Genomic DNA, 25,984 nt, shown 5'->3' on the forward strand with positions numbered 1-25,984 from the left:
TAGGAGAGACAAAAACAAGGTGGTTCAGAGAAACAGTTGGGGTGTGATCTGTAACTTTTTCAAACACATTTCTGATTATTTTGATAAGTAGTGGTTGTCTAAGATCATCTCATAAGATGCTTTTTTCCATTTGCTTCCCCCCTCTCCTTTTTAAGACACATATATGTCTTAAAACACATATGTATATATATCCAGGCACACTTCATCTTACTGTGCTTCACTTTATTGTGCTCCGCATATATTGCATTTTTTACAAATTAAAGGTTTATGGCAACCCTGCATTAAGCAAGTTTTTGGTGCCGTTTTTCCAGCAGCATGTGCTCACTTCATGTCTCTGTGTCACATTTTGGTGATTCTTGCTATATTTCAAACTTTTTAATGATTATTATTACATCTGTTATGGCAATCTGTGATTTAGTAATCTTTGATCTTACTTTCATAATTGTTTTGGGGCACCACCAACTGAGCCTATATAAATGGCAAACTTAATAAATGTTGTATGTTTTCTGACTGCTCCAGTAACCAGTCATTTCTCTGTCTCTCTCCCTCTTGTGCCTCCCTATTTCTTGAGACACAACAATATTGAAATTAGGCCAATGAGTAACCCTACAATGCCCTCTAGGTGTCCGAGTGAAAGGAAGAGTCACATGTCTCTCATTTTAAATCACAAGCTAGAAATGATTAAGTTTAGTGAGGAAGGCAGGTTGAAAGCCAAGACAGGCTTAAAGCTAGTTCTCTTGCACCACACAGTTAACTAAGTTGTGAATGCAAAGAAAAAGTTCTTGTGCTACTCCAGGGAATGCATGAATGATAAGAAAGCAAAACAGCTTTATTGCTGATACAGAGAAAGTTTGAGTCATCTGGATAGATCAAACCAGCCACAACATTCCTTTAAGCCAAAGCCTAATCCAGAGCAAGGCCCCGACTCTCTTCAATTATATTAAGGCTGAGAGAGGTGAAGAAGCCACAAAAGAAAAGTTCGAAGCTAGCAAAGGGTAGTTCATAAGGTTTGAGTGCCAGGTGTAATATAATAGTGCTATAATGTAAAAATGCAAGGTGAAGCTGCAAGTGCTGATGGGGAAGCTGCAAGTTATCCAGATGATCCAGCCAAGGGAATTAATGAAAGTGGCTACACCAAAAAAGACTTTCAGTGTAAATGAAACAGCCTTCTATTGGAAGATGATGCTACCTAGGACTTTCATCACTAAAGAGGAGAAGTGAATGCCTGGCTTCAAAGCTTCAAAGCACAGGCTGACTTTCTTGTTAGGGTCTACTGTAGCCGGTGGCTTTAAGTTGAAGCCAATGCTTATTTATCATTCTGAAAATCCTAGGACCCTGAAGAATTATGCTGAAACTACTCTGCCTGTTTTCCATAAATGAAACAACAAAGCCTGGATAGCAGCATATCTCTTTACATCATGGTTTACAGAGTATTTTAAGCCTGCAGTTGAAATCTACTACTCAGAAAAATGATCCTTTCAAAATAGTTCTGCTTACTGACAATGTACCTGGTTACCCAAGAGCTCTGATGGAGATATGAAAGGAGATGAATGTTGTTTTCATGCCTGCTAATAGAACATCCACTCTGAAGCCCGTGGATCAAAGAGTAATTTTTTAAGTCTTTTTATTTAAGAAATACATTTTGTAGGGCTGTAGCTGACATAGATGGTGAGTCCTCTGGTAGATCTGGGCAAAGTAAATTGAAAACCTTCTGGGAAGGATTCACCATTTGAGATGCCATTAAGAATATTCATGACTCATGAGAGAAGGTTAAAATGTCAACAAGAATTTGAAAGAAGTTGATTTCAACCTTCATGGATGATTTTAAGGGGTTCAAGACTTTAGTAGAGGCAGTAACTGCAGATTACTGTGGTGGTGGAAATAGCAAGAGAACTAGCATTAGAAGTGAAGTCTGAAGATGTGACTGAACTGCTACAATCTCATGATAAAGCTTGAACAGAGGAGGAGTTGCTTCTTACAAATGAGCAAAGAAAGTGATTTTTTGTTGTTGCTGTTTGTTTTTTGTTTTTTTGAGATAGGGTCTTGCTATGTTGCCCAGGTTGGTCTCAAACTTCTGGGCTCAAGCTACCCTCCTACCTTGCCTCCCAAAGGGCTGGGATTACAGGCCTGATCCACTGCATCCAGCTCAAAAAGTGGTTTCTTGAGATGGCTTCTACTCCTGGGGATGAGGCTGTGAACATTATTGAAATTACAATATAGGATTTAGAACATTACATAAACTTTTACAAGGAAGTACATAGATTGGAAAAAGAGCAAAAATTAAAAATACTAAAATGACACCACCAACAAAAGAATATTACATAAACTTAGTTGATAAAGCAGCAGTGGGATTTGAGAGTACTGACTCCAATTTTGAAAGAAATTGTACTATGAGTAAAATGCTATCAAACAGCATCACATGCTACAGAGAAATTGTTCATGAAAGGAGGAGTCAATCAAGGCAGCAAACTTCACCAATGTCTTATTTTCAGAAATTGCCATGGCTACTCCCACCTTTAGCTACGACCACCCTGGTCAGTCAGCAGCCATCAACATTGAGGTAAGACTCTCCACCAGCAAAAAAAATTATGACTAATTGAAGGCTCAGATGGTCATTAGCATTTTTTAGCAATAAAGTATTTTTAAGTAAGGTTTGTACAATGTTTAGACATAATGCTATTGTAGGCTTACTAGACTACACAATAGTATAAAAATAACTTTTATATGTACTGGGAAGCCAAAAAATTTGTGTGACTTGCTTTACTGAAATATTTACTTCCTTGCCATGATCTGTAACTGAACACATAGCATATCTTCAAGGTATGCCTGTATGTATGTATGTGTGTGTATACATACATATATGTGTATATATATATGTATGTGTGTTTGTCTATGGACACATATACATATATACACACATACATACATACATACATACATACATACAGGCATACCTTGTATGTGTATATACAGAGAGAGACAACCAAAGGAAGAGGAGGAGGAGGAGCTTAGGGAGAGGCTTCCGTGCCATTTCTTCCATCTTTGCACCCCACATCTAAGAAGAAAGCAGACTCTGTAAGGTCCTTCGTACCTGCTTATACCTCTGTTCTACTCCCTCTTCTCAGGGCAGACTATCATGAGCTTATCTGGACCTCTGCAGCATTGCCAAACTGGCTTCCTGTCTCTGGGCTCTCTCCCCTCCTCCCAGCCTCCACAATGCAGCCAGTGACCTTTTGAAATTATAAATCTGGGCACCTGGCATCCACTGTAGGACGTGGTGCAGACACGCTGTAGTTGAGTCTACAGAGGCCCTTCACAGACTGGCTACAACCTGTCTGTCCTGGCTCCTCTCTCACCACTTCTTCCTCACTGTAGACTTCTTACTATGCACAGAAGGTGGCACATCCTTTTATATAATGCTTTCTGCCTGAAATGTCCTTTTGCCTTTTTTGATTCATAGGCTTCAGGGATCCCTCAAATCCAGAGTCCAATAGCATCTCTTTCATGACGTATATTGCCAATTTCCTTTCCTCCTCTGGCATAAATGTACAGTCATGTGATGCACAATGACATTTCAGTCAATGATGGGCCTCATATATGACCATAGTCCCTTAAGATTATAATGGAGCTGAAAAATTCCCAATGCCTGTTGATGTTGTAGTAGTTATAGCACAGCATGTTACTTTTCTATGTTTAGGTATGTTGAGATACAAAAATACCACTGTGTCACAATTGCCTACAGTATTCAGTACAGTAACATGCTGAACAGGCTTGTAGCCTAGGAGCAATGAGTTATACTAAATAGCCTAGGTGTGCAGCAGGCTACACCATCTAGGTTTGTGTAAGTATGCTCTACCATGTTTGCACAACAACAAAATCACCTAACACATTTCTCAGAATGTATCATCATTAAGTGACTGTATTCCCACTCTCACTTGTTCAGGTCTTGATTCTAGAGTTCATCACTTCTAATAACTGTCTCCCTCACCAGATTTGGAGCTCCTGTTGAGGAAAAATACTTTGAATAAATCAATATCTGGAACAAAAGGTAATTAGAATCCATTCTAAGCAAAATAGATGGTGAAATTAATTTTCACTCCTCTTCTCTCTCATTTTCTTTGCCTTGTCCTATCCTTTCTTGTAATACCCCATGTAGATCTGTTCTCTGAGCAATGCCCAGAGAACTAGGAGCTTAATCTGCTAGAAAATAGCTACCACCTACCCCCAGCATTTATTAAAAGCTAGACCCATACTAACATTCATGATCTCATTTAGTCTTCTGGACAACACAGAAGTCACAGACTGGAGATTTGATGCAAGTTTTCTTTGCCTGAATCTTCTTAAAAACATATGTTTAAAAATAGATTTAATGGGTACAAGGGTAGTTTTGTTACTTGGATATATTGCATAGTGACAAAGTTTGGGTTTTTAGTGTAAACATCATCCAAATAGTGTCCATCGTGCCCCACAGGTAATTTCTCATCCCTCACCTGCCTTTCACCCTCCCACATGCCTGAGTCTGCAGCATCTATTGCTCCATTCTCTGTGTTCACATGTACATACTTGTTAAGCTCCCACTTATAAGTGAGAACATGTGATATTTGACTTTCTGTTAGTACATCTTTTTGCCAATATTTAAATACCAGGAGATCTAACATCAAAACCCCACTTTTTCGATTATTCGGAATACCGGGAGAATCTGGCAGTTCCAGGCAGCTGCCAGGTAGTGCCAAGTGGCAGCTGCACACTTGAGGTGAGGATGACATTTCCATTTTGCCACAAGCCTTGCCATTTCCCATGGGCTCCCATTTGTCTTTATATCTGCACTGTTTCATTGTTTCTTAAAATATGCAAATATTTTGTATCCCTGCTTCTACCAAAATGGAAAAATAAATATAGAGTATGAAGGCCACAGGACTTTTTTTTAAAAAAACCTACCTATCTCCTATAGACATTTGGTTTGTAACCCCTGTGGTAGGTAATATTATTATTCCTATTTTGCCGATGAGGAAATAGAGGCGCAGGGAAGCAAATAACTTCACCACGATTATGTATCTAGAAAGCATCCGACAAAGACATTTGACTATAACGCCTATACTCTTAAATGGAGGTCTCCAAACTTTTTGATCCTACACCTCTATAAATAAAAAATGTTAGTATGTCCACCTAATATATACATTCACTTTTAAATTATGTATGTTCACCACTAAAGTAATATAGTATTCCATTCTAAAATACATGCAAAAGTGAACAATTTTAAAAGATGAGAAAAAAATTTTAAAACATGAATTTTAAAGTAATTTTAATGTTATTTAAGATGGCATAAAGATGTTTACCTTTACTAAAATAAGAAGATGTTAATAATATCTTTAATGACAGCAGTGTGATTTGAGTACATTATTATTTTTTAAAACCTGGGTTTAAGAATTTGTGAAACAGTGTTTAAAGGTCTGAATCTAAATTCGATTTATCTTAATATTTGCCAAAGTGGCTGACATAACTGAAAACTGCATTCTACAACAATGTCCCACATGGAAAGGTGCATGTCAGGCTTGCTTACAGATCATGATACTCATTTTTTAATCTCAAATGCTGGTGTACAATGGTGTGTGTGGAATTTTGGCTAGCAGATCTTCATATTCTCAGATGTCAATGAGTATGACTGACAATTATTCAAAGGTATTTTTTAAATACTTAAAAAATTTTCAAATGCCATTGAACAGCATTAAAAACAGGTTTTAAAATTCTGATCTCAAGTTTTTTGAGCATGCAGCTATGAAAGATTATTTAAGGTAAGACACAAACATGAGATTCTTTAAGGTAAGGCCCAAACATGAGATTCTTTAAGGTAAGACACAAACATCTTTTTCTTCAATAAAATTTCACACAATGGAAACAGTTCCAAACATTCATTTTCAAAATATTTTCTCCAGATGTGATTTTCTTTAAAAAAAAAAAAAAAGCAGCAGCAGCAATTATTCATTGTTGAGATGGCATTTTTACCTGAAAGGAATGGATTGAATGTATTTTTCAAAGATAATTTTTAAATAGCATACTACTGGCAGATGCTTGTCATCACAGAAAATGTTGGAAAATTTGCAACTTTTAAACTTTTTAAATTTAAATTTTAAATTTTAACTTGGAACTCATTTTTATTATTGTAAATCCTTTCATGAAATAGGCCCAGTAAGTATAAAATATTTTCTTGGAACTCTTAAAAAGAACTCATCTCGATGAATGATAACCCTTCCATGAAATAGCTGGCAAGTATAAAATATTTTCATAGCTATTATTTATCTCACTACAAGGTATTATAAAGATTTGACTGTATTTCCATGACCTATGTTTCTAAAATTAACCATACACAGTAGCACTTCTGGCTTCAATCCCTCAGCTGAGCATTTGTCTACAAATAAATAATGCACTGGATGATTTCACATGCAGCACCCTTTCCAGAACCTTCTTATGGAATCTGGAAAGAATGGATTCTGGAATCTTGTGGAATCCGGAATCTCATGGAACATTCTTTTCCCCAACACTCCAGCCAAGGCAGCCCCCTCACTTGTGGTCACACCTAACAGAGTTTGCCATAAAGCATTATGTTTATTAAATTGATTATTTCCATCTTTTCTTTATTGGCTCACACAAAAAAGTTATGCATTATTGAAACAAATGCAGCTAATACCATAAGTCAAGATGTGCTAGAAACATCTAGTCTTAATGCAACTGCAAAGGAAATTTCTGCACTATATAATTTGTTCGAATACTTGCTTCTTCACATCTTCACCATGCTGTGTCTGCATCTTCCAATTGCATTTACTTTCAGTAAATACATTTTAGTTTGTGACCATTGTGAAAATTTATTATACAAAGTGGAGGCATTACTGTCACACCCAACTAAAATAGAGTCAAGAGGCCTTGAAAAAAACATGCAGGTTACAAGGGGACCACTTCAATTGAAACAACCTGTTGCGACTTCAAGACTAGTTTTTTTCTTTTCCCTTCCTTCCTTTCTTTCCTTCTTTCTTTCCTTTCTTTCTTTCCTTTCTTTCTTTCTTTCTTTCTTTCTTTCTTTCTTTCTTTCTTTTTCTTTCTTTTTTTTCTTTTCTTTTCTTTTTTTTTTTTTTTTTTTTGACAGGGTCTCTCTCTGTTGCCCAGGCTGAAGTGCAGTGGCATGATCACTGCTCACTGCAGCCTTCACCTGCCAAGCTCAAGTGATCCTCTCACCTCAGCCTGACCTGTAGCTGGGACTTCAGGCGCGTGCCATCATTCCCAGCTAATTTTTTAATTCTTTAATTTTTTTTTTTTAAGAGACAGTGTCTCACTGTGCTGCCCAAGCTGGTCTTGAACTCCTGGCTTCAAGAGATTCTACTATCTCAGCCTCCCAAAGTGCTGGGATTACAGGCATGAGCCACCACACCAGGCCAAGACTAGTTTTACTGTGGTAGTAACTGCCACCACTGGCCAACCAGAGCTCCCCAGCTCAGGCATAGCCACAAGTGTTAACAAACTTTCTTTCAGGACAATTTATGTAGTTTTTCTCTCTCCTGACAAAAGCCCAACCTTCTCCTTTGTTCTTTGGACCCATCAGGGGCCACCCCAGTCTGTTGAGTGTGCCCTGACTTGCAATTCTATTCTTTGAATATTCACAAATAACGCCTTTTGCTTGGGATCGCATCCATCCATTTTTATTTGATATTGACACCGTCTTCTTTTCAGATTATGGTAGTTACTGTCCCTGGGGCAGGAAAAGCAGTTGCAGAGAGACCATCTTTTCTATGCCTGGGTGAATGGTCATATCCTTTCTACTTTTGGATCCACTTCCAACACTTTACCTTTCAATGTTGTGAAATATCTCCAAGAGGTGCTCTACAGAGACTTTTTATTTTCTTTTGCCAGTGTCACTTCTTCTGAGGCATTTTTATCCTTTTCATCACCTCCACTTTCCTCATTTATGTCAATAAGTTTGTCTTCACTACATTCTCTGGCTGCAAACCTAGAGTGTCTCAAAGGGTGGCAGTGTGGGCATCCATGGTCCCCTGTTTCTTCTATAATGCCATTTATGTTGGATTCTATTTCACTTCCAGCATTATCACTTTTCATTTCTTTGCTGCATTTTCCTATTTGTTAATACCTTATGAAGTTGCTCACAGTTAATCTACCATGGTAATTGAAATTTGAGCTGTGTTGCTAGTAGACTGGTATTATTTAATAAAGCTGTAACTAAAATTTGTGCATAATGGAATCATGCAAAGTGATGACTACCTATACTGGCAAAGTGTATTTTATTTAATTTTTCTTATTTTAGATAAAAACTGTTACAATTAGTTTTAAAGTTTTCCCTACCTCCCAATACAATGTCATGTGTATTTGTGCTATTCTGGGCTTCTAACATGAACTTATTGAGCTTAACAACAGAGGTGATCATAATATCTCCAAGATATAATTTACATTTTAATAGTGCCCCTAAATACATAAGTACTGTGGGAATTTAGGCAGGGCCTGTTGGATAACATCCTTACTCCAACTACTGAGCCTTGGTTCCCATATCACTCTCTCTTCATAGGTAAACAATGAAACTATTTCTTTCATTGATTCTCTAGTTAAGCTTTTCTACATCTTCTGACATTGTCTTAGTTGTCTGTATTGCTTTAACAAAATACTTGAGACTGGGTAAGTTATAAAGAACAGAAATTTATTTCTCACAGTTCTAGAGGCTCGAAGTACAAGATCAAGGCACCAGCAGTTCTCACTTGTGTTGAGGACCCAGTCGTCACTTCCAAGATGGTGCCTTGTTGCTGTGTCCTTTAGATGGGTTGAATACTGTGTTTTTATATAGTAGAAGAGCAGAAGGGCAAAAAGGGGCCTACCTAGTTCCCTTCAACCCTTTTATAAGGCACTAATCTTATCTATGAGGGTAGAGCCCTCATTACCTAATTGCCCTCATTACCTAATCACCCCCCTTAAGGCCCTAGCTCTTACCACTGTTGCCTTGGGGATTAAGTTTCAACATAACTTTTGGAGGGAATGCGAGCATTCAAATCATAGCAGATAGCTTTGTAAAATAACTTCTAAAACAATTTTCTACTTTCCCAAATATGTCAGAAAATATACTAGTTACATTTTATTCCAAGAAATACCCATCCTGAGGTCTCACACACACACACACACACACACATACACACATACACACAATGTCTCTCTCTCTTCACAATTCTGTGCTCCACTTTGTACTGGTTGCTTTCTAGATCCTCTGTATAACTGATGCCGTGGATCCTTGTTTTGTCGTTGTCCTAAGCATTCTTTTGACCTTTCTCCTGTGCTGGATCCTTTGTTACCAGATGCCTTCATTTATGCCTTCTTTTCAGTAGAGTACATCCTCTCTGGTTTCCTATGAAAAGGCACATGCAGGGTTAAAAGTTTTGTAATTTGGTATGTTTGAAAATAACTCTATCCTGCTCTCACACTTTATTAGTATTTCCACAGAGTATAGAGTTCCAAAGTGGAAATCATTTTTCTCTTCAAATTTTGAGGCATTGCTCTACTGACTTGTATTTTCCAGGGTTACTGTTGAGATATCCACTGGAGAGTCTGATCCTTTGTAAGAGTTTGGAAAAGATGATATGCCCAGTGAAGGCTTTTTCCCATTCATTTTGCCAAGCACTTGGTAGGATTTCCAATCAGAGATATGTGTCCTTCCATTCTGAGAAATTTTCTCACATTGTGTTTTTGTCATTATCCTTTGTTTTCTCTGTTTTTTATTGTTGTAATTTCTATTAGTCAGATGTTATATTTCCAGGATTGATTTAATTTTTTAATTTTCATTGTATTTCCATCACATCATTCTTTTGTTTTCCTTTCTAGGAAATCTTCTCTCATTATTTTACAACCATTTTACTTAAACTATTTTACACCTATCATTCATATACATATGTAATATATATATATATCTCTTTCATATATTCTCCTCTCATTTCCAAGAGCTCTTGTTCCCTCATTGCTCCATTTTTATATCCTTTTCTTATTAAGAAAATGATATTTTTGTTTGGCTCACGCCTGTAATCCCAGCACTTTGGGAGGCTGAGGCAGGCGGGTTACTTGAGGCCAGGAGTTCAAGATCAGCCTGCCCAACATGATGAAACCCTGTCTCTACAAGAAAATACAAAAATTAGCCAGGCATGGCAGCATGTGCCCGTAGTCCCAGCTACTCAGGAGGCTGAGGCAGGAGAATCGCTTGAACCCGGGAGGCGGAGGTTGCAGTGAGCCGAGATCACACCAATGCACTCCAGCCTGGGTGACAGAGCGAGACTCTGTCAAATAAAAAAAAAAAAGAAAATGAATGTTATTTTCTCATTTTTCTAAGAAAATTAATGATAATTTAAAAATGTTTTATTTCTCCACTCTGCATTGTGTTTCTTTGAGTTCCTTTTCAACTTGCATAGGCCCACATCTTCTATGAGGAGATGTTCCCCAAGATCCTGCTGGTCCTTGGCTGTCCAGTTCCAGTAACAGTGAAACACTGAACTGTCAATTATGTCTGATGGAACTTTGCTGACCCATGGGTTTCATGGTAGAAGCCCTCCTCCTTCCTCTCCTCCTCCCTCTTCTCTTCCTCTTCCTCCTTCTCTTTCTCTTCCTCCTCCTTTTTTTTTTCTTTTTTGTGTGACTCCAATGTTCGATTGTTTTTACTTTGACAGGAGTATAAACTGGTACAACTATTTTGGAAAACAGTTTGTTATTGTTTTCCTCTGTGGTGATGTAGTTTTTCTCCAATCTCTTGCTGTCCCTGAGTCTAGAGTTTCCCTGGTACAACTGCTCCTTTCACCTACATTGGTGAGGCTGGAGGTGGGCAAGTCACTCGATTACAGCAGGCAGGGAGGAGGACTCAGGAATCTCACTTTTCCATATACAGGATTAGTATAATTTATAAGGTAATATTTAATACAAATAATGTAATACATACATAAGTTTTGGAGCATAATATTAAGATGAGCATTTTAACCCATCACCCAATTTAAGAATCAGAGCAATACTAATACTTTTGAATTTTATGTATGGACTCTTCTCCTCTGCCTTCATTTTTCTGCTCCAGCTGGTAACTCCAAGTCTGAATTTTATATTTTTTGCCATCTTATTTTATTTTCTAAAAATAGTAAATGGTTGTGTCACATATATAAGTAACCATAAACAATATATTATGTAGCTTTGTTTAATTTTGTGCTTTATAAAAATGGTATCATGCTGTGTTGTCTGTGACTTGTTATTTTTCACTCAATATTTTCTGTTTCATTTATCTTCTTGTTTCCAACCATATTTCATTCATTTTGCTACTGTGTGCTATTGCTTTGTGTGGTATACCACAATTTGTTTTTTAGAGATGGAGTCTCACTATGTTTGCCAGGTTGGTCTTGAATGCCTGGCCTCAAGCAATCCTTCTACCTTGGCCTTCCAAAATGCCAGCATTACAGGCATGAGCCACTGCGCCCCACCAACCCCAATTTTTAAATTTATTTTTCTGTCAATGGACATTTAGATTGTTTCCATTTTTTCATTGCAACATACAACCTTATATAACACTTTCTTTTCTTTTACATATCTTCTAGTATAGAGGTCCTCACCTTCCAGGCCACAGACCGGTACTGGCCTTTATAAATTACCCAGTCTCAGGTATTTCTTTATAGCAGTGTGAAAATGGACTAATACAGCCTGGGAGGCCTCAGGAAACTTATAATCATGGCAGAAGGTGAAGAGGAAGCAGGCACAACCTTTACATGGTGGAGCAGGAGACAGAGTGAAGGGGAAGTGCTACACACTTTTGAACAACCAGATCTCATGAGAATTCACTCACTATCATGAGAATAACAAGAGGGAAATCTGCCCCCATGATCCAATCACCTCCCAGCAGGCCCCTCCTCCAACACTGAAGATCATAATTCAACAGGAGATTTGGGAGGGGACATAGAGCCAAACCATATCATTGTGCTCCTGGCTTCTCCCAAATCTCATGTCCTTCTCACTTCTCAAAACACAATCATGCCTTCCCAAAGTCTTAACTCATTCCAGAATTAACTCAAAAGTCCAAGTCCAAAGTCTCATCTGAGACAAAGCGAGTCCCTTCTGTCTCTGAGCCTGTAAAATCAAAAACAAGTTAGTTACTTCCAAAATACAATGGGGGTACAAGCATTGGGTAAATGCTCTCATTCTAAAAGGGATGAATTGGTCAAAACAAAGGGGCTACTGGCCCTATGCAGGTCTGAAACCCAGTGGGGCAGTCATTAAATCTTAAAGCTCCAAAATAATCTCCTTTGACTCAGTGTCTCACATTCAGGAGACACTGATGCAAGGGTGGGCTCCCAAGGCCTTGGGCAGCTCTGCCTCTGTGGCTCTACAGGTTACAGCCCTCACAGCTGCATTCACAGGCTGGCATTGAGTGCCTGTGACTTTTCCAAGTGCATGGTGCAAGCTGTCAGTGGATCTACCATTCTGGGGTCTTAGGATGGTGGCTCTCTTCTCACAGATCCACTAGACAGTGGCCCAATGGAGATTCTGCGTCGGGGCTTCAACCCCACATTTCCCCTCTGCAGTGCCCTAGTAGAGGTTTTCCATGAGGGCTCTAACCCTGCAGCAGACTTCTGCTTGGACATCCAGACGTTTCCATACATCCTCTGAAATCTAGGCCGAGGCTCCCAAGCCTCAACCCTTGCCTTCTGCACATTCACAGACCCAACACCATGTGGAAGCCACCAAGGCTTGGGGCTTGCACCCTCTCAAGCAACAATCTGAGCTTTCTTTTGGCCTCTTTTAACCACAGCTGGAGCTGTAGCAGCTGGGACATAGGGCACCATGTCCCAAGGCTGCATAGAACAGCAGGGGCCTGCACCTGGCCCATGAAACCATTTTTCCCTCCTGGGCCTCCAGGCCTGTGATGGGAGGGGCTGCCATGAAGATCTTGGAAATACCGCAGAGGCGTTTCCTCCATTGTCTTGGCTAATAACATTCAGCTCTTCTTTACTTATGCAAATTTCTGCAGCCTTGAATTCCTCCCCAGAAAACGGGTTTTCCTTTTCCATTGCATGGTCGGACTGCAAATTTTCCAAACTTCTATGCTCTGTTTACCTTTTAAATACAAGTTCTAGGCCAGGCGCAGTGGCTCACACCTGTAATCCCAGCACTTTGGGAGGCCAAGGCGGGTGGATCATGAGGTCAGGAGATCGAGACCATCCTGGTTAACATGGTGAAACCCCGTCTCTACTAAAAATACAAAAAATTAGCTGAGCGCAGTGGCAGGTGCCTGTAATCCCAGCTACTTGGGAGGCTGAGGCAGGAGAACGGCATGAACCCTGGAGGCGGAGCTTGCAGTGAGCCAAGATCACGCCATTGCACTCTGGCCTGGGCAAAAAGTAAGACTCTGTCTCAAAAAAAAAAAAAAAATACAAGTTGTAGTTTCAGGTCATTTTTAATTTTTTGCTTATGCAAATGAGCATAGGCTTTTAGAAGCAGCCAGGCCCATCGTGACCACTTTTCTGCTTAGAAATTTCTCCCACCAGATACCATAAATAATCTCTCTCAAGTTCAGTTTCAGGGATCTCCAGAGCAGGGGCACAATGCCACCATTTTCTTTGCTAAAGCATAACCAAAAGTGACCTTTACTTTAGTTCCCAATAAGTTCCTCATCTCCATCTGAGACCACCTCAGCCTGGACTTCATTGTCCATATCACTGTCAGCATTTTGGTCAAAACCATTCAATAAGTCTCTCAGAATTTCCTAACTTTCCCACATCTTCCTGTCTTCTTCTAAGCCCTCCAAACCATTCGAACTTCTACCTATTACCTGGTTGCAAAGCTGCTTCCACATTTTCAGGTATCTTTATAGCAATACCCCACTTCTGGTACCAATTTTCTGTATTAGTCCATTCTCACACTGTTATAAAGAACTACTTGAGACTGGGTAATTTATGAAGAAAAGAGGTTTAATTGACTCACAGTTCTGCAGGCTGTACAGGAGGCATGCCTGGGAGATCTCAGGGAACTTATAATCATGGCAGAAGGTGAAGGGGAAGCAGGCACATCTTCACATGGCAGAGTAGGAGAGAGAGAGAGAGTGAAGGGGGGAAGCACTACACTTTTAAACAACCAGACCTCATGAGAACTCACTCACTATTATGCAACAGCAAGGGGGATATCCACCCCCATATTCCAGTCACCTCCCAGCAGGCCCCTCCTCCAACACTGAAGATCATAATTCAATGTGAGATTTTGGTGGGGACACAGAGCCAAATGATATCAGGTGGCATGGACATTTTAACAATATTAATTCTTCCAACCCACGAACATGGATAGAGGTTGGCATATTTTTTTTTTCAACATACCTTTACATTAAATCTTGCCATTAGTTTATATTTTAGTGAGTCTCTTTTAAATAGTAGGTAGGGGGACTGTTCTTTTTTTAAATCAATTTTCACAATCTCTTTTGAGTTAATATATGTATAAATATTAGGACTATTGGCATATTTGAATTCATTTAAACTATCTTACTTTGTGCTTTATATTTTTCTACTTTTGCTATGCTTTTGGAAAAATCGATTTTCTTTGCTTTTTCACTTATTTAGTTCTACTAGTTAGAAAGTCATAACCTCTCTTTTTAAAATGTTGCCATTGGAATTTATTATGTGTAATGAACTTAACAATATCTGGGTTTTTCAATATCTGGAGCAACTCAACAAACTTAGTGTACTTTAGCATTGAGCATCCTCCTCCCAACTTGGATATTTTTGTAATACACTTTTAGTTCTGTTACTTTTTTCCCCTCTCACAAAACAAACACTATTATACTGACTACACATAAACATAATGACAGCTTGCCTACATGTTTGCTAATTTCTTTGCTCACAATTCTCTCCTGTTTCTTCAGTCTTTCTTTTGAGATCATTTTCTTACTCCTGAAGTTCATTCGTTCTTTAGAAGTTTCTTTGGTCAATGTCTTTTGAAGGTAAATCTTCTGTTTTTTTGTTTATCTGAAAAAGATGTTCCTTTTGCCTTCTGCCATGACTGTGAGGCCTCCTCAGCTGTGTGGAACTGTGAGTCCATTAAACCTCTTTTTCTTTATAAATTACCCATTCTCAAGTATGTCTTTATCAGCAGCATGAAAATGGACTAATACAGGTCACCAGACTAATACAGCATGAAAATGGACTAATACAGTCACCAAAGAGGACTTTCAACTATAGGAAAGTGGAGAGGGACTCCTCTCTCCCGCCCACTGCCACAAACACACTCAATGGCAAACACTGCAACAGAGAATGTGGGAGGGTGTGTAGGGAGGGCTTTGTGTGTTTTCACATGGCACAGAGAGCCAAATGGAGAAATGAAAGAAAAGTCACTTATAATTCAACACCAAAACCAACAGCACAAGAAGCAAAGGTGTCCTTTTCTTAGTGAGAATCTTAAAATTAGGTCCTTGAACTTCCCCATGCTGCTGGTGGGAGTGTAAATTGGTAGCCACTTTGGAAAACTGTTCAGCAGTGTATGTAGTAGTTGAATACATGCATACCCTATAACTCAACTACACTGTTAGGTGTGTACCCCAAGCACGTTCACCAAAAGTTATATACTAAAATGTTTCTAGCCACAAGAGAGGAATGAGATATAGGGATATATATATTTCAGTGTGTGAATATCTCTATATTATATATTTATATATTATATATTATATAGATATTCATACACTGAAATACTATATAGCACTGAGCATGAAAAAACTATAACTGTACACAACAACGTGGATAAACCTCAGAAACATAATATTCAGAGAAACAGGCCAAGCACAAAAGAGTGCATACTATACAATTCCCTTAAATAAGGTTCAAAAATCAGCTAATCTTTGAGATAGAAATCAGATCAAAGGTTACCTTTGACATGGGCTGTTGCAGTGGTTGGTGACTAGGTAGGAGGGGTCACAAGGGGAGCTTGTGTAAGTGCTGAAAATGTTCTATTTTTTATTAGATGCTGATTGCATGGGTGTTGCTATGGTTTAAATGTTGCCCCAAAAGTGTTCATTAGAAACGTCACTCACCATGCAATAGTGTTGGAAGGTGTGGCTGAATGAAAAGTGATTTAGGCCATGAGGGCTCTACCCTCATGAATGAATTAATCCTGTTGTTTAGGGCATGTTTTGTTATTAAAAGGAGTGGCTCTGCACCATGGCTCATGCCTGTAATCCCAGCACTTTGGGAGGCCAAGGTGGGTGGATTGCTTGAGCTCTGGGCAACATAAAAAAACCCCATCTCTACAAAAAAACACAAAAATTATCTGGGCATCATGGCATGCACCTGTAGTCCCAGATACTTGGGAGGCTGAGGCAGAAGGAGCCCTTGAGCCCAGGGGCAGAGGCTGCAGTGATTCATCATTGCACCATTTCACTCTAACCTGGGCAACAGAATGAGACTGTGTCTCAAATTAAAAAAAAAAAAAAAAAAAGTGAGTTAAATCCCTTCCTCTCTCCCTACCCTCTTTGTCATTGCATGTTTGGATGGTGTAGCAAGAAGGACCTCACCAGACGCTGCACCTCAATCTTGGATTTCCTGGCCTCCATAACTGTGAGCCAATAAATTTCTATTCGTTCTGAATTACCCAGTCTGTGGCATTCTCTTATAGCAGCACAAAATGAACTGAGAGAGGTGTGCTCACTCAGTGAAAATGTTTTGAACTGCATGCTTATGCTTATGAATTGTTAACTTCTCTGTGTGCATGTTACATTTCAATAAAAAAAGTTTACTCAGAAACATAGATGCTCCTCCCATAATTTCTGGAGAGATTTTCTCCAAATACAAAATGAGGTTCTGAAATCAGCAAATTCTTATTTAGCTCCATCAGTTCCAACCCACTCCCCACCACTCCCACCCCAGATCCCATGCTCTGTGTCCTCAGTGTTTCTAATAAATGTGTATGTGCAGGCATGCGCATACCATGCACACATACATAAACACATTCACACATTTCTTCTTGCTTTCTCTTCCAAAGGTGAGTTTTGCTATACATTGCTGGTGCATACAGCACTCTGCTTGGCACTTAGTACGTATTACTTCATTTAGTCCTGAACACTGTCCTCTAAGGCAGTCATAAATTTCTCTATTTTATGAAATCTGAGGTCCAGAAAGATGAGATAACTTGCTGCAAATCACAGAGCTAATGAGGTCTCATTGACTTTACAGCCCCTTGCTTTTCCTTCACTAAAACTTCCTTCTTATTAAGCAAGAAGATAGCAACTCAAAAGCTAGTAATGTTAAGACAGAAATTATATAGTTAGTTCATCTGTCTCCATTTACAGATGAGAAAACAGAAGAAAAAGTGACTGGCCCAAGGTTCCATGCTGGGTGGTCATAATTTCATGACCACCCAGCATGGAACTATGAAATTTCATTACTATGAAATTTCACAGTAATTTCATAACTATTCACTGTAAGAATTATGTAGGGAAAAATATATAGGTAAAAACAAAGTCTAAAGAACTATAAAAGAATAGATAGAGCATATGCAATTTTACAATCCAACCTAAATTTCCTTTGTTTTGCCTTGAGTTTGAATCACAACTGGTACCTTCCTTATACACAGGCAAGATGGTTCTGCTCTGGGCTTTGGAAGCCCCAAAATATCACAAATAACTGTGCACTTTGGTCTCTTGGAATCTGATGCTGAGTATTTGACAATACGACCTGCCACCCCAAACAAATTCTGTTCTATGACCTGTTCAGGACCCAGGAAATGGATTCTCTATATTTTTTGCCCTTTGTTGTGAACAATGATTGATGGTTCAAGTGCTGTGAAGGTCTGTGTTTCCTTCTACTTCTGAGATTGAAGATGACACTGCATCTGAATGAAGGAAGGAGTGAGGCAGTGGCACCTAGGTTAGGGAGAACACAATTTTCACTAACTTGTCAAATCCTTCTTTCTTGGCATGAGTGCAATAGATTATGCATTTATAATCTATTGATTATGACAAATGAAAAGTCATTTTCATAGCCCTGAGGGTCCATTTACTTGCCTCATTTTGTGTCCTAAAAGGTGGTTCCACAAGTGCTTATAAGTTTTTGTGTATTCACAACAGTTACACATGGTGGCTGAGGAATATTTTATGCCATTAAACAATGCATATTTCTGTTGAATTTGTATGTATTATGTCTTGACTTGAAATGCACAAAACTCTAATTATTTACATTGGCAATTAATTGACACTATATTAGCTAAAATTGGTTTTAGCTAATAAAACTAATAAAATTAATTTTACTTTTAGAAAAGTGTTGAATAAGGTTTAAGATTTTCAAAAAGTTACTCAACATCACCCACCCTCAGATAATTGCCAATCAAAACCACAATGGGAGATCACCTCGCACCTCTCAACATGGCCATGATCAAAAAAGACAAAACAACAGATAACAAGTGTTGAAAAGGATGTGGAGAAATTGGAACCCTTGTGCACTGTTGGTGGAATGTAAAATAATATAGCCCCTATGGAAAACACTACGGGGGTTTCTAAAAAAATTAAACATAGAACTACCATATTATCCAGCAATCCCACTTCTGGGTATATATCTAAACTAATTGAAATAACGATCTGAACTCCCATGTTTATTGCAGCATTATTCACAGTAGCAAAGACACAGAAGCAGCCTAAATCTCTATCAGTGAATGAATGGATAAACAAAGTGTGGTATATACATGCAATAGAATATCATTCAAAGGGAAATCCTGCCATGTGCAACAACATGCATGAACCTGGAGGGCATTATGCTAAGTAAAATAAGCCAGTCACAAAAGGACAAATACCGAATGATCCCACTTATATGAGGTATCTAAAACAATCAAGTTCATAGAAGCAGACAATAGAATGGTGATTGCCAGGGATAGGGAGTGGAGGTGGGGAATGGGGAGTTGTTTAATGAGTATAAAGTTTCCTTTATACAAGATAAATGAGTTCTAAAGATCTGCTGTAAGCATAGTGCCCACAGTTAACAATACTGTACTGTGTACTTAAAATATGTTAAGAATGTAGACCTCACATGAAGTGTTCTTACCACAAAAACAAAAAACAAGCAAAATAAAAAATGAATAAAAGGGCACAAGGAAACTTTTAAAGGTGATGAATGTGTTTATTGCCTTGATTATGGTGATGATTTCCTGGGCATGTGCGTATGTTTGAGCTCATCCAATTGTATATATTACATATGTGCAGATTTGTATATCATTTATACCTCAATAAAGTGGGTTTTTTAAAATTTTTGTTTTTTTTAGAGATGGAATCTCACTATGTTACCCAGGCTGGAGTGCAGTGGCTGTATACAGGCACAATCATAATGTACTGCAGCCCTCAACTCCTGGGCTTATGTGATCCTCCTGACTCAGTGTCCCAAGTAGCTGGGATTACAGGTGTGTGCCATTGCACCTGGCTTAAGAAAATTGCTTTTAAAAAGATTTTCAAAAAGTTAGATAAAAACTCAGCTTTTCTCAAATAAGTATGATTTAAAACTTTATCAATTATAATTTATATTTTGCTTTTTAAATTTAAGAGATAATAATGGATGTTGATGGTGACTTTTGAATTTATAAATTAAAAATAATTTGAATTATATTTAACATTTACTTTAATATACATTTTCATGAAAAAGTCCAAATTTTCTAGATGTTGAAGATGATTTTACTTATATTTTAATCCTTCATATCATTACTATCAATTGAACGTAGATTTTACTTAAAGGTAAAGACCATCAATTTTATGAAATTCATACATAATAAATTATGAATTATATATGTTTTCATTTTATTATGCACCTTAAAATCATTGGCCATCAATAGAATACCCATACCTGACCAATAACAAAAAAATTTACTCTTTTGCTATTGTACTGACTTTTCATCATTAAAAAACATATATTTACCCATATTTTAAAATTTTGTTCTTATGAAGCAATATTTGTCAAACGTTATGGAAATAAATTTATGAAACAGAAAAAATATTTTATGTAAGAGTCTGTGAGCTTGATTTAAAACTTTAAAATATTTATTTATAAGGTATAAGTGCCACTATCTATCTTCAGGGCCTGCAAAAAGTTAGTGGCAGGTCTGACCACAGCTCTCTTTCAGTTAGGGTCCATGCAACCAATGAAGAGCTTTGGGTCTTACCAGATGTCTTATCTTTTGCCACTGTGGCATTGAGTGGCTGTCTGGCAGGTATCAAATCAATGTTCCTTCAATTCTCCTTGAATTGTAAATTACTACTCATTTTTTTCTCTCTAAATCATGGGTCTTTCTTTGTAAGAGGGTGTTTTAGTGGCAACAGGAAAAACTTCACAATAGAAGAAAATGGATTAAAATGAAGTGCTTTGTGTGGGTACATACCCAAAGGAATTGAAATCAATATGTTGACGAGATATCTGCACTTCTATGTTCATTTCAACATTATTCAAAATAGCCAAGATATGGAAGCAACCCGAGTGTTCATTAATGGATGAATAAAAGAAGAAAATGTGGAATATATACACAATGGAATATTATACAACCTTTAAAAAGAAGGAAATCCTGCCATTTACAACATGGATGAACCTGGAGGGCATTATGCTAAGTGAAGTAATCTCTGCACAGAAAGACAAATACTATATGATTTCACTTATATGTAGAATTTAAAAGAGTTGATCTCACAGAGACAGACTGTAGAATGGTGATTCATAGAGGCTCTGGGTTGGGGAGGTATGGGAAAAGGGGAGAGACTGGTCAGAGGGTACAAAGTTTCAGATAGACAGGAAGAATAAGTTTTAGAGAGATCTACTGTACGGCACGGTGACCATGTTTATAATAAGTACATATTTCAAAACTGGTAATAGATGTTAAAAGTTCTCACAAGAAAATGATAAGGTGTCATGGTGATAGATGTGTTCAATAGTTTTGATTTAGTCTTTCTACAATTTTATATATATCAAAACATCACATTATACCCCATAAATATATACAATTATAATTTGTCAATTTAATTAATTAATTTTACAAAGGTGTTTTGTGGTTTTATTATTAATCTGTTTGAATCCTTGTTTTCTCCTTCCTCATCACCCTTTTCTTCCGTTGCCCCTCCCTTTTCTCTTTTTCTTCTTGTTCTCTGTTTCTTCTTCCTCCTCCTGCCTTTTAGTGAGGAAAGACTGTCCTGGTAGCTGTGTTACTTCTCTTCATCAATGCCTACTTTTCTCAAAGCTGAAGTGTCCACTGTTTTTTGAATCTGACTTTCTGCCAGAATTCTTTGAATAGATCAACTCCCTTTATGCTTTAACATTTTAAAACTGGTTGGTGCAAGAGAGAATTGGAGGATCTTAAGTATAGTGGTTTTCTTACAATCAACAAAGAATGTTATTCCAGTTGACAGTATTTTAAGTTCAGTCATGATGGCAGTTCTCACTTTCACATAAATGTTATAGGGGCATACTAGGCTTAATATCAGGGTGATGAAATAATCTGTACAACAAACCCCCATAAGTAAGTAAACACAAGTTTACTTATGTAACAAACCTGCACTTGTAGCCCTGAACTTACAATAAAAGTTAAATAAATAAATAAATGTCATAGGAATAAGTAAAGAATCTGAGGTACTATTATTGCCATTTTGCCATTTCTACTGGATTTCTAGATAAGAGTCTTATCTCAATATTTTGCCCTTCATTAATTTTCTATCTACTTGGTTTGTTCAGCAAGTGGAGAGGAAGTGTGTTTCTCACAGGGTGCTAAGACAAGTGGTCTCTCATTTGTTGCTGTCTTACTGACCCCACATTCAGCAAATTACTCTCTGTTGCGGGAGATGGTTGCCAAGATAGGCAGCCTAGACTATAATTAAAAGTACGATATTTTTTCACTCCATAAATTTAACAGTTTGTTTCTTGAAACCATCCTGTTTCTCCTTAATTTGGCTCTAGGAAAATAACCACAAGTGACATGTGGTTCACTGTGGTTTCCTCAGACACTGTGGCTGTCCTCATTTGGTGTGTTATGGTTCGTAACAGTTCCAGACCCAGAGATTGAATGACGATGGTGGTATCAGAAAGGTTTAATGGCTGGAACCCCATGGAAGTAAATTAAAAAAATTTATTTGACAAGAAGTGAAATGTTTTGGAAGTTGCCAGGGCTAAACTACCAAAGTTTCATCTCATCCTTATTTAGAATTTAATGGAACAATTTAGAATTTCAAAAACACTGGGTGCTTTCTCAACTACTTAACTCTGCCCTGAGTTAGCAGTAATGTAAAATGGGTTCTGCAATGAAGAATTTCAAGTACCCATAAGCAAGTGCAGAGTTGCAAAATCCTTCCAGAGTGTTGATTTATATTTCTGTAGCCCTCAGGACAGACATAGAGTTAGCAATGTATCTATGGTATTTGTCTCTTCCATTCAATTGCAAACCCCTCTTGTTCATGGCTGTATCATGAAGCCAGAGTCCTTAGAAGTACTTAGGGAACAAGAGGTCTGAGGCTGATCCATGGTGTAGTCTTCCTCCCAGTTCTGCCTGCATGATTGCTTAGTAATCTTAGGCTATAACTCATTTTTCCCTCGGAAAATGATCACATTTTATTGTCTTGGGAGGCATAGCAAAGCTCCTGTCACATGCTAATGTAATAGAACCTGAAGGCCCTTGGGCTCTGAGCCTGCGTGATTCCTGATTATGCTGGGCACATCTTGTCATTTTTGCCTTTGAAGGGAGGGAGCAAGCCTGGTGTTGCCCACTCTCCTCCTTTGGAATAATGAAAATGGTAATGATGATAACCACAGTGAAAGCTAATGACACTTTTGTATTATATGCCAGACACTGGGGTAAATGTGTCATATAAAGTATCTCAGTTTTTCTTCCCAACTACACCATGAACCCTATAATTCTTAGCTCTAACTTACAGATGAAGAAACAGAGGTAGAGAGAGGCTAGTGCTTAGTTAAGATCTCCTAGCTAAAGAGTGCCTCCAGGACCCATGTTCTTAGTCTTTCCTCTCTTCTGGGGCAAATATATTAGACCATCTTAATTATAAAGCAACAGAGGAGATCAAGAAATACTCCAAGGCAGAGTTTGTTGCCCTTGGAGTCCTTAATCATTCTTCCAAACCTTCCAATTGGCATGGCTCTCTGCTTATAAAAAGATGTTTCATTTATTGAAATGTGACTTCAGAAGTTTTATGAGTGCAGCCAGCACACAGTGGGTAACAAGGAGTTAAAGGGCTTACAGTCCTTCCTGTTTGAGTCCAGCCAGCAGCAGTTTATCACAAATACAGGCCTTTGATCCTGACAGCTTTCCTTTTACTCAGGGGGAGGAGCAGGGAGTGTTTGACATGGGGAAGCAGGGAAGACTACAGAGAAAAGGTTCTTGTTTGTTTCCTGGGTGGATCGCCTCCTTCTTGGCACATCTCCAGGAAGCAAGTCTTTTCCCACCCTAAAACGTCAAGGAAATAAATCCCTCTCCCATACAACAGACCTGGACGAGGCCCCAGGGCAGCCAAAAGTCTGGAGACCTGGGTGTCAGGGAGGCTGGAGTGTGCCCGGGTGTCAACATGATGCAAGGAAGAGATGGTTGATGTCAGCGAGCTCTCTGACCCCAGGGGGCAGAGCCAGGGTAAGGGCCCATAGAGAAATCCATGCCCTGAGATTGGCCATCTGGAGAAAGAACGCTAAGAGAAAGAGAAATTTGGGGAGTATTTGAGGAGGGCAACCTGAGAGGCAAGCACCAAGGAGGCTAAGCCCGGGTGCCCAGAGTCCCAACAAGGTTCTCCTGGGCAGACCCCGAGGGAAGAATGGAAGTGTTATGAACACAAGCCAATGAGAAACAGCTCCAGCATTCAGAGCAGAAGGGGAACTGAGGGTTGGGGGCAGGCAGAATGAGGTCTCTACTGTGGACACCTGTGGTTTCTTGCAGCCCAAGATGTGTTGGCTGTCATTCTGGTAACTGTGTTCTGACTCATCTGTGGAATTTAACCCATGCCATCTGAATGAGGTGATCCACCTCCCCAGCTCTGGTCAGTGCCTTGGGAGTCAGTGCCTGTGATCCCGTTTGTCACAGTGATTGGTGCAGGGAGGGCTGAGGATGTACCAGGGCCAGTAAGGAGCAAGGAGACTTTGGCTGGGGCTTGAGACAGGCATTCATCTCCTCGGACCTGAAGTTAGGAAGAGGTAAATGCTGAGGACATTGTGTCTTTTGGGACTGTAATGGGAGAAGGACTCTGTTAGGTTTGATGATTGTTTACATATTTACCTTCCTCCCCACACCCACTTCCTTTGACTGCCCTGATGTTGGGCTTGGCCATGTGACTTGCTATCTGAGTAGTCCCTAAATTTGGGTTCATCCATGTAACTTGCATTGGCCAATGAGATGCCAGCAGATGTAACGCAACAGAGGCGTGAAATGTGCTGGTGCCATTGGGCTTCCTCTTTGTGCTTCTGCGGTGGCTATGAGAAGAGTCTCTCAGGGTAGCTCCTGCCCTCTCAGCCAGACCTTAAGATGAATTCCCAACCTACCTTGAGGAGCCAAGCTTGGCAAGAGCCTCATGTGAAGCAGAGCCACTCAGAGTCTCACTGTGCCGGCCCTCCCATAGGGTCGAGTAAGCCCAGTTGACATCAGCTGTCTGGCGGATGTATGGGAAAGATATGCTCATTGTTGAATGCCTCTGATATTTTTGTGGTTGCTGGTTAGGCAGCATCGTTGTGACAATAGATAACTGATACAGGCTCTTTTAGAATTCAGCCAACAGGGCAGTGACAGACTAAGAAATAGAGAGACAGAAATAAGTCAGAGTGACATCATTTGAATGCCTGATCAAACTGCTGCTAAAGCCAGACTATTTCTTGGACTTTCCCAGTCTGTGAGTCTTTCTGTTAAGCCATCTCAGGTCAGATTTTTATCATTGGAAACAGACCCTGATTGGACTGGATATTGACTAAATGGGAAAGGGATCTGTATGTCCCTGCAACTCCTGTAATGCAAACACACACAAAATATATAGGTATGTATAGATAGAGATATCTGTTATATGAAGAAGGAGTAACAGACAGGAAATTGGAAACCAAACAACAGGAGGAAGAAGGGGTTTATTCTTAGTTCCCTGGAACAGGGATTCTGAGATGGAAATTTGCATGCAGTTGCAGGACCAATATCTGTGAGCAAGTGAAAGAAGCAGAATGGGGCAAAGGGAGAAGCTGAATTGCAACACATTTTGCACCAGAGGCCTCAGTGGATCTCATGGGGAATTCTGGAACTGATCTGGCCCTTCAGACTTGTCCCCATAGAGATAAGGAAGCCAGACTTTTGTACCCACCCCATTGGCCAGGCATTGGATATCAGCTGGCCCCAGTGAGACATTGCAGACTTGGACAAGGCAGCTTCCTTCAGCAGAAGGCAATTCTTAGAAACGCAGCTGTGAGATGTTGCAACCAACACTCCTGGAAGCAGATGGACCGACAGCCTTGGTCCTGAAGCGGGTGGTGACCTAGCTTGGGCACCCTAGCATCCACCACAAGGGCCACAACCTGATGCAGAATTGAGAGGGTTTCTGGTTGAGATTATCTATCAGGTTACAGCAGGATATTAGCCCAGCAGTCATTTAACCTACTTTTACTTTGCGTTATCAGCACGGGAGGAATAATCAGTCAGTCAAAAAGTACTTATTTTATATCCAGAGAGTAAAAAGAGCCCCACATTTATATAATCCGAGAGAGATAAGAATGACGATAGCAGTTCTTTCCCAAAAGAGTCAACGGAAATTTTTCATGGAAAGTCATTTCATAATCGGTCAGTTTTTGACTTCTCACAAAGGTGATGGTGGACTGGAAGGACTGGCTTGTTCTCCACTGCACAGGTTGATTTGGTGATGGCACAGATGAACAAATCCTTTTCCATGCTACCAGGTATCCCACAGGCCCAGAAGTTAGAGCACTGGTTTGCTTGCTAAGGGAATCATGTGTACAAAATTCAAGGAGCT

General features: G+C 39.1%; 1 protein-coding gene and 1 long non-coding RNA gene across 11 annotated transcripts in view; one reads left to right on the plus strand and one right to left on the minus strand.

Annotated features, from left to right (window-relative positions):
• MSRB3 (methionine sulfoxide reductase B3) overlaps positions 1-19,305 on the plus strand; it is a 207,927-nt gene extending 188,622 nt beyond the window's left edge. Inside the window, exons 6-7 of one of the 3 annotated variants that reach the window (XM_063646466.1) lie at positions 2,493-2,560; positions 3,992-4,043. In XM_063646466.1, coding sequence (XP_063502536.1) covers positions 2,493-2,560; positions 3,992-4,028 — 105 coding nt within the window. In that variant the 3' untranslated portion in view covers positions 4,029-4,043. Of the gene's footprint in view, positions 1-2,492; positions 2,561-3,991; positions 4,044-16,537 lie in introns of those variants that run through there. The other 2 variants (XM_054442094.2, XM_063646469.1) reach the window with 2 other exon arrangements.
• Positions 1-25,984, minus strand: part of LOC134737591 (uncharacterized) — a 178,820-nt gene that overhangs the window by 17,835 nt on the left and 135,001 nt on the right. For 6 of the 8 annotated variants that reach the window (XR_010122619.1, XR_010122618.1, XR_010122616.1 and 3 more), the window contains one exon: positions 8,704-9,391. The exons of the other annotated variants lie outside the window; for them this stretch is intronic. This is a non-coding gene — a long non-coding RNA (uncharacterized LOC134737591). Of the gene's footprint in view, positions 1-8,703; positions 9,392-25,984 lie in introns of those variants that run through there. 8 annotated transcript variants of the gene reach the window in all.

This window comes from Pongo pygmaeus, chromosome 10 (assembly GCF_028885625.2).
Source record: "Pongo pygmaeus isolate AG05252 chromosome 10, NHGRI_mPonPyg2-v2.0_pri, whole genome shotgun sequence".
In the NCBI taxonomy this organism is placed as follows: domain Eukaryota; kingdom Metazoa; phylum Chordata; class Mammalia; order Primates; family Hominidae; genus Pongo; species Pongo pygmaeus.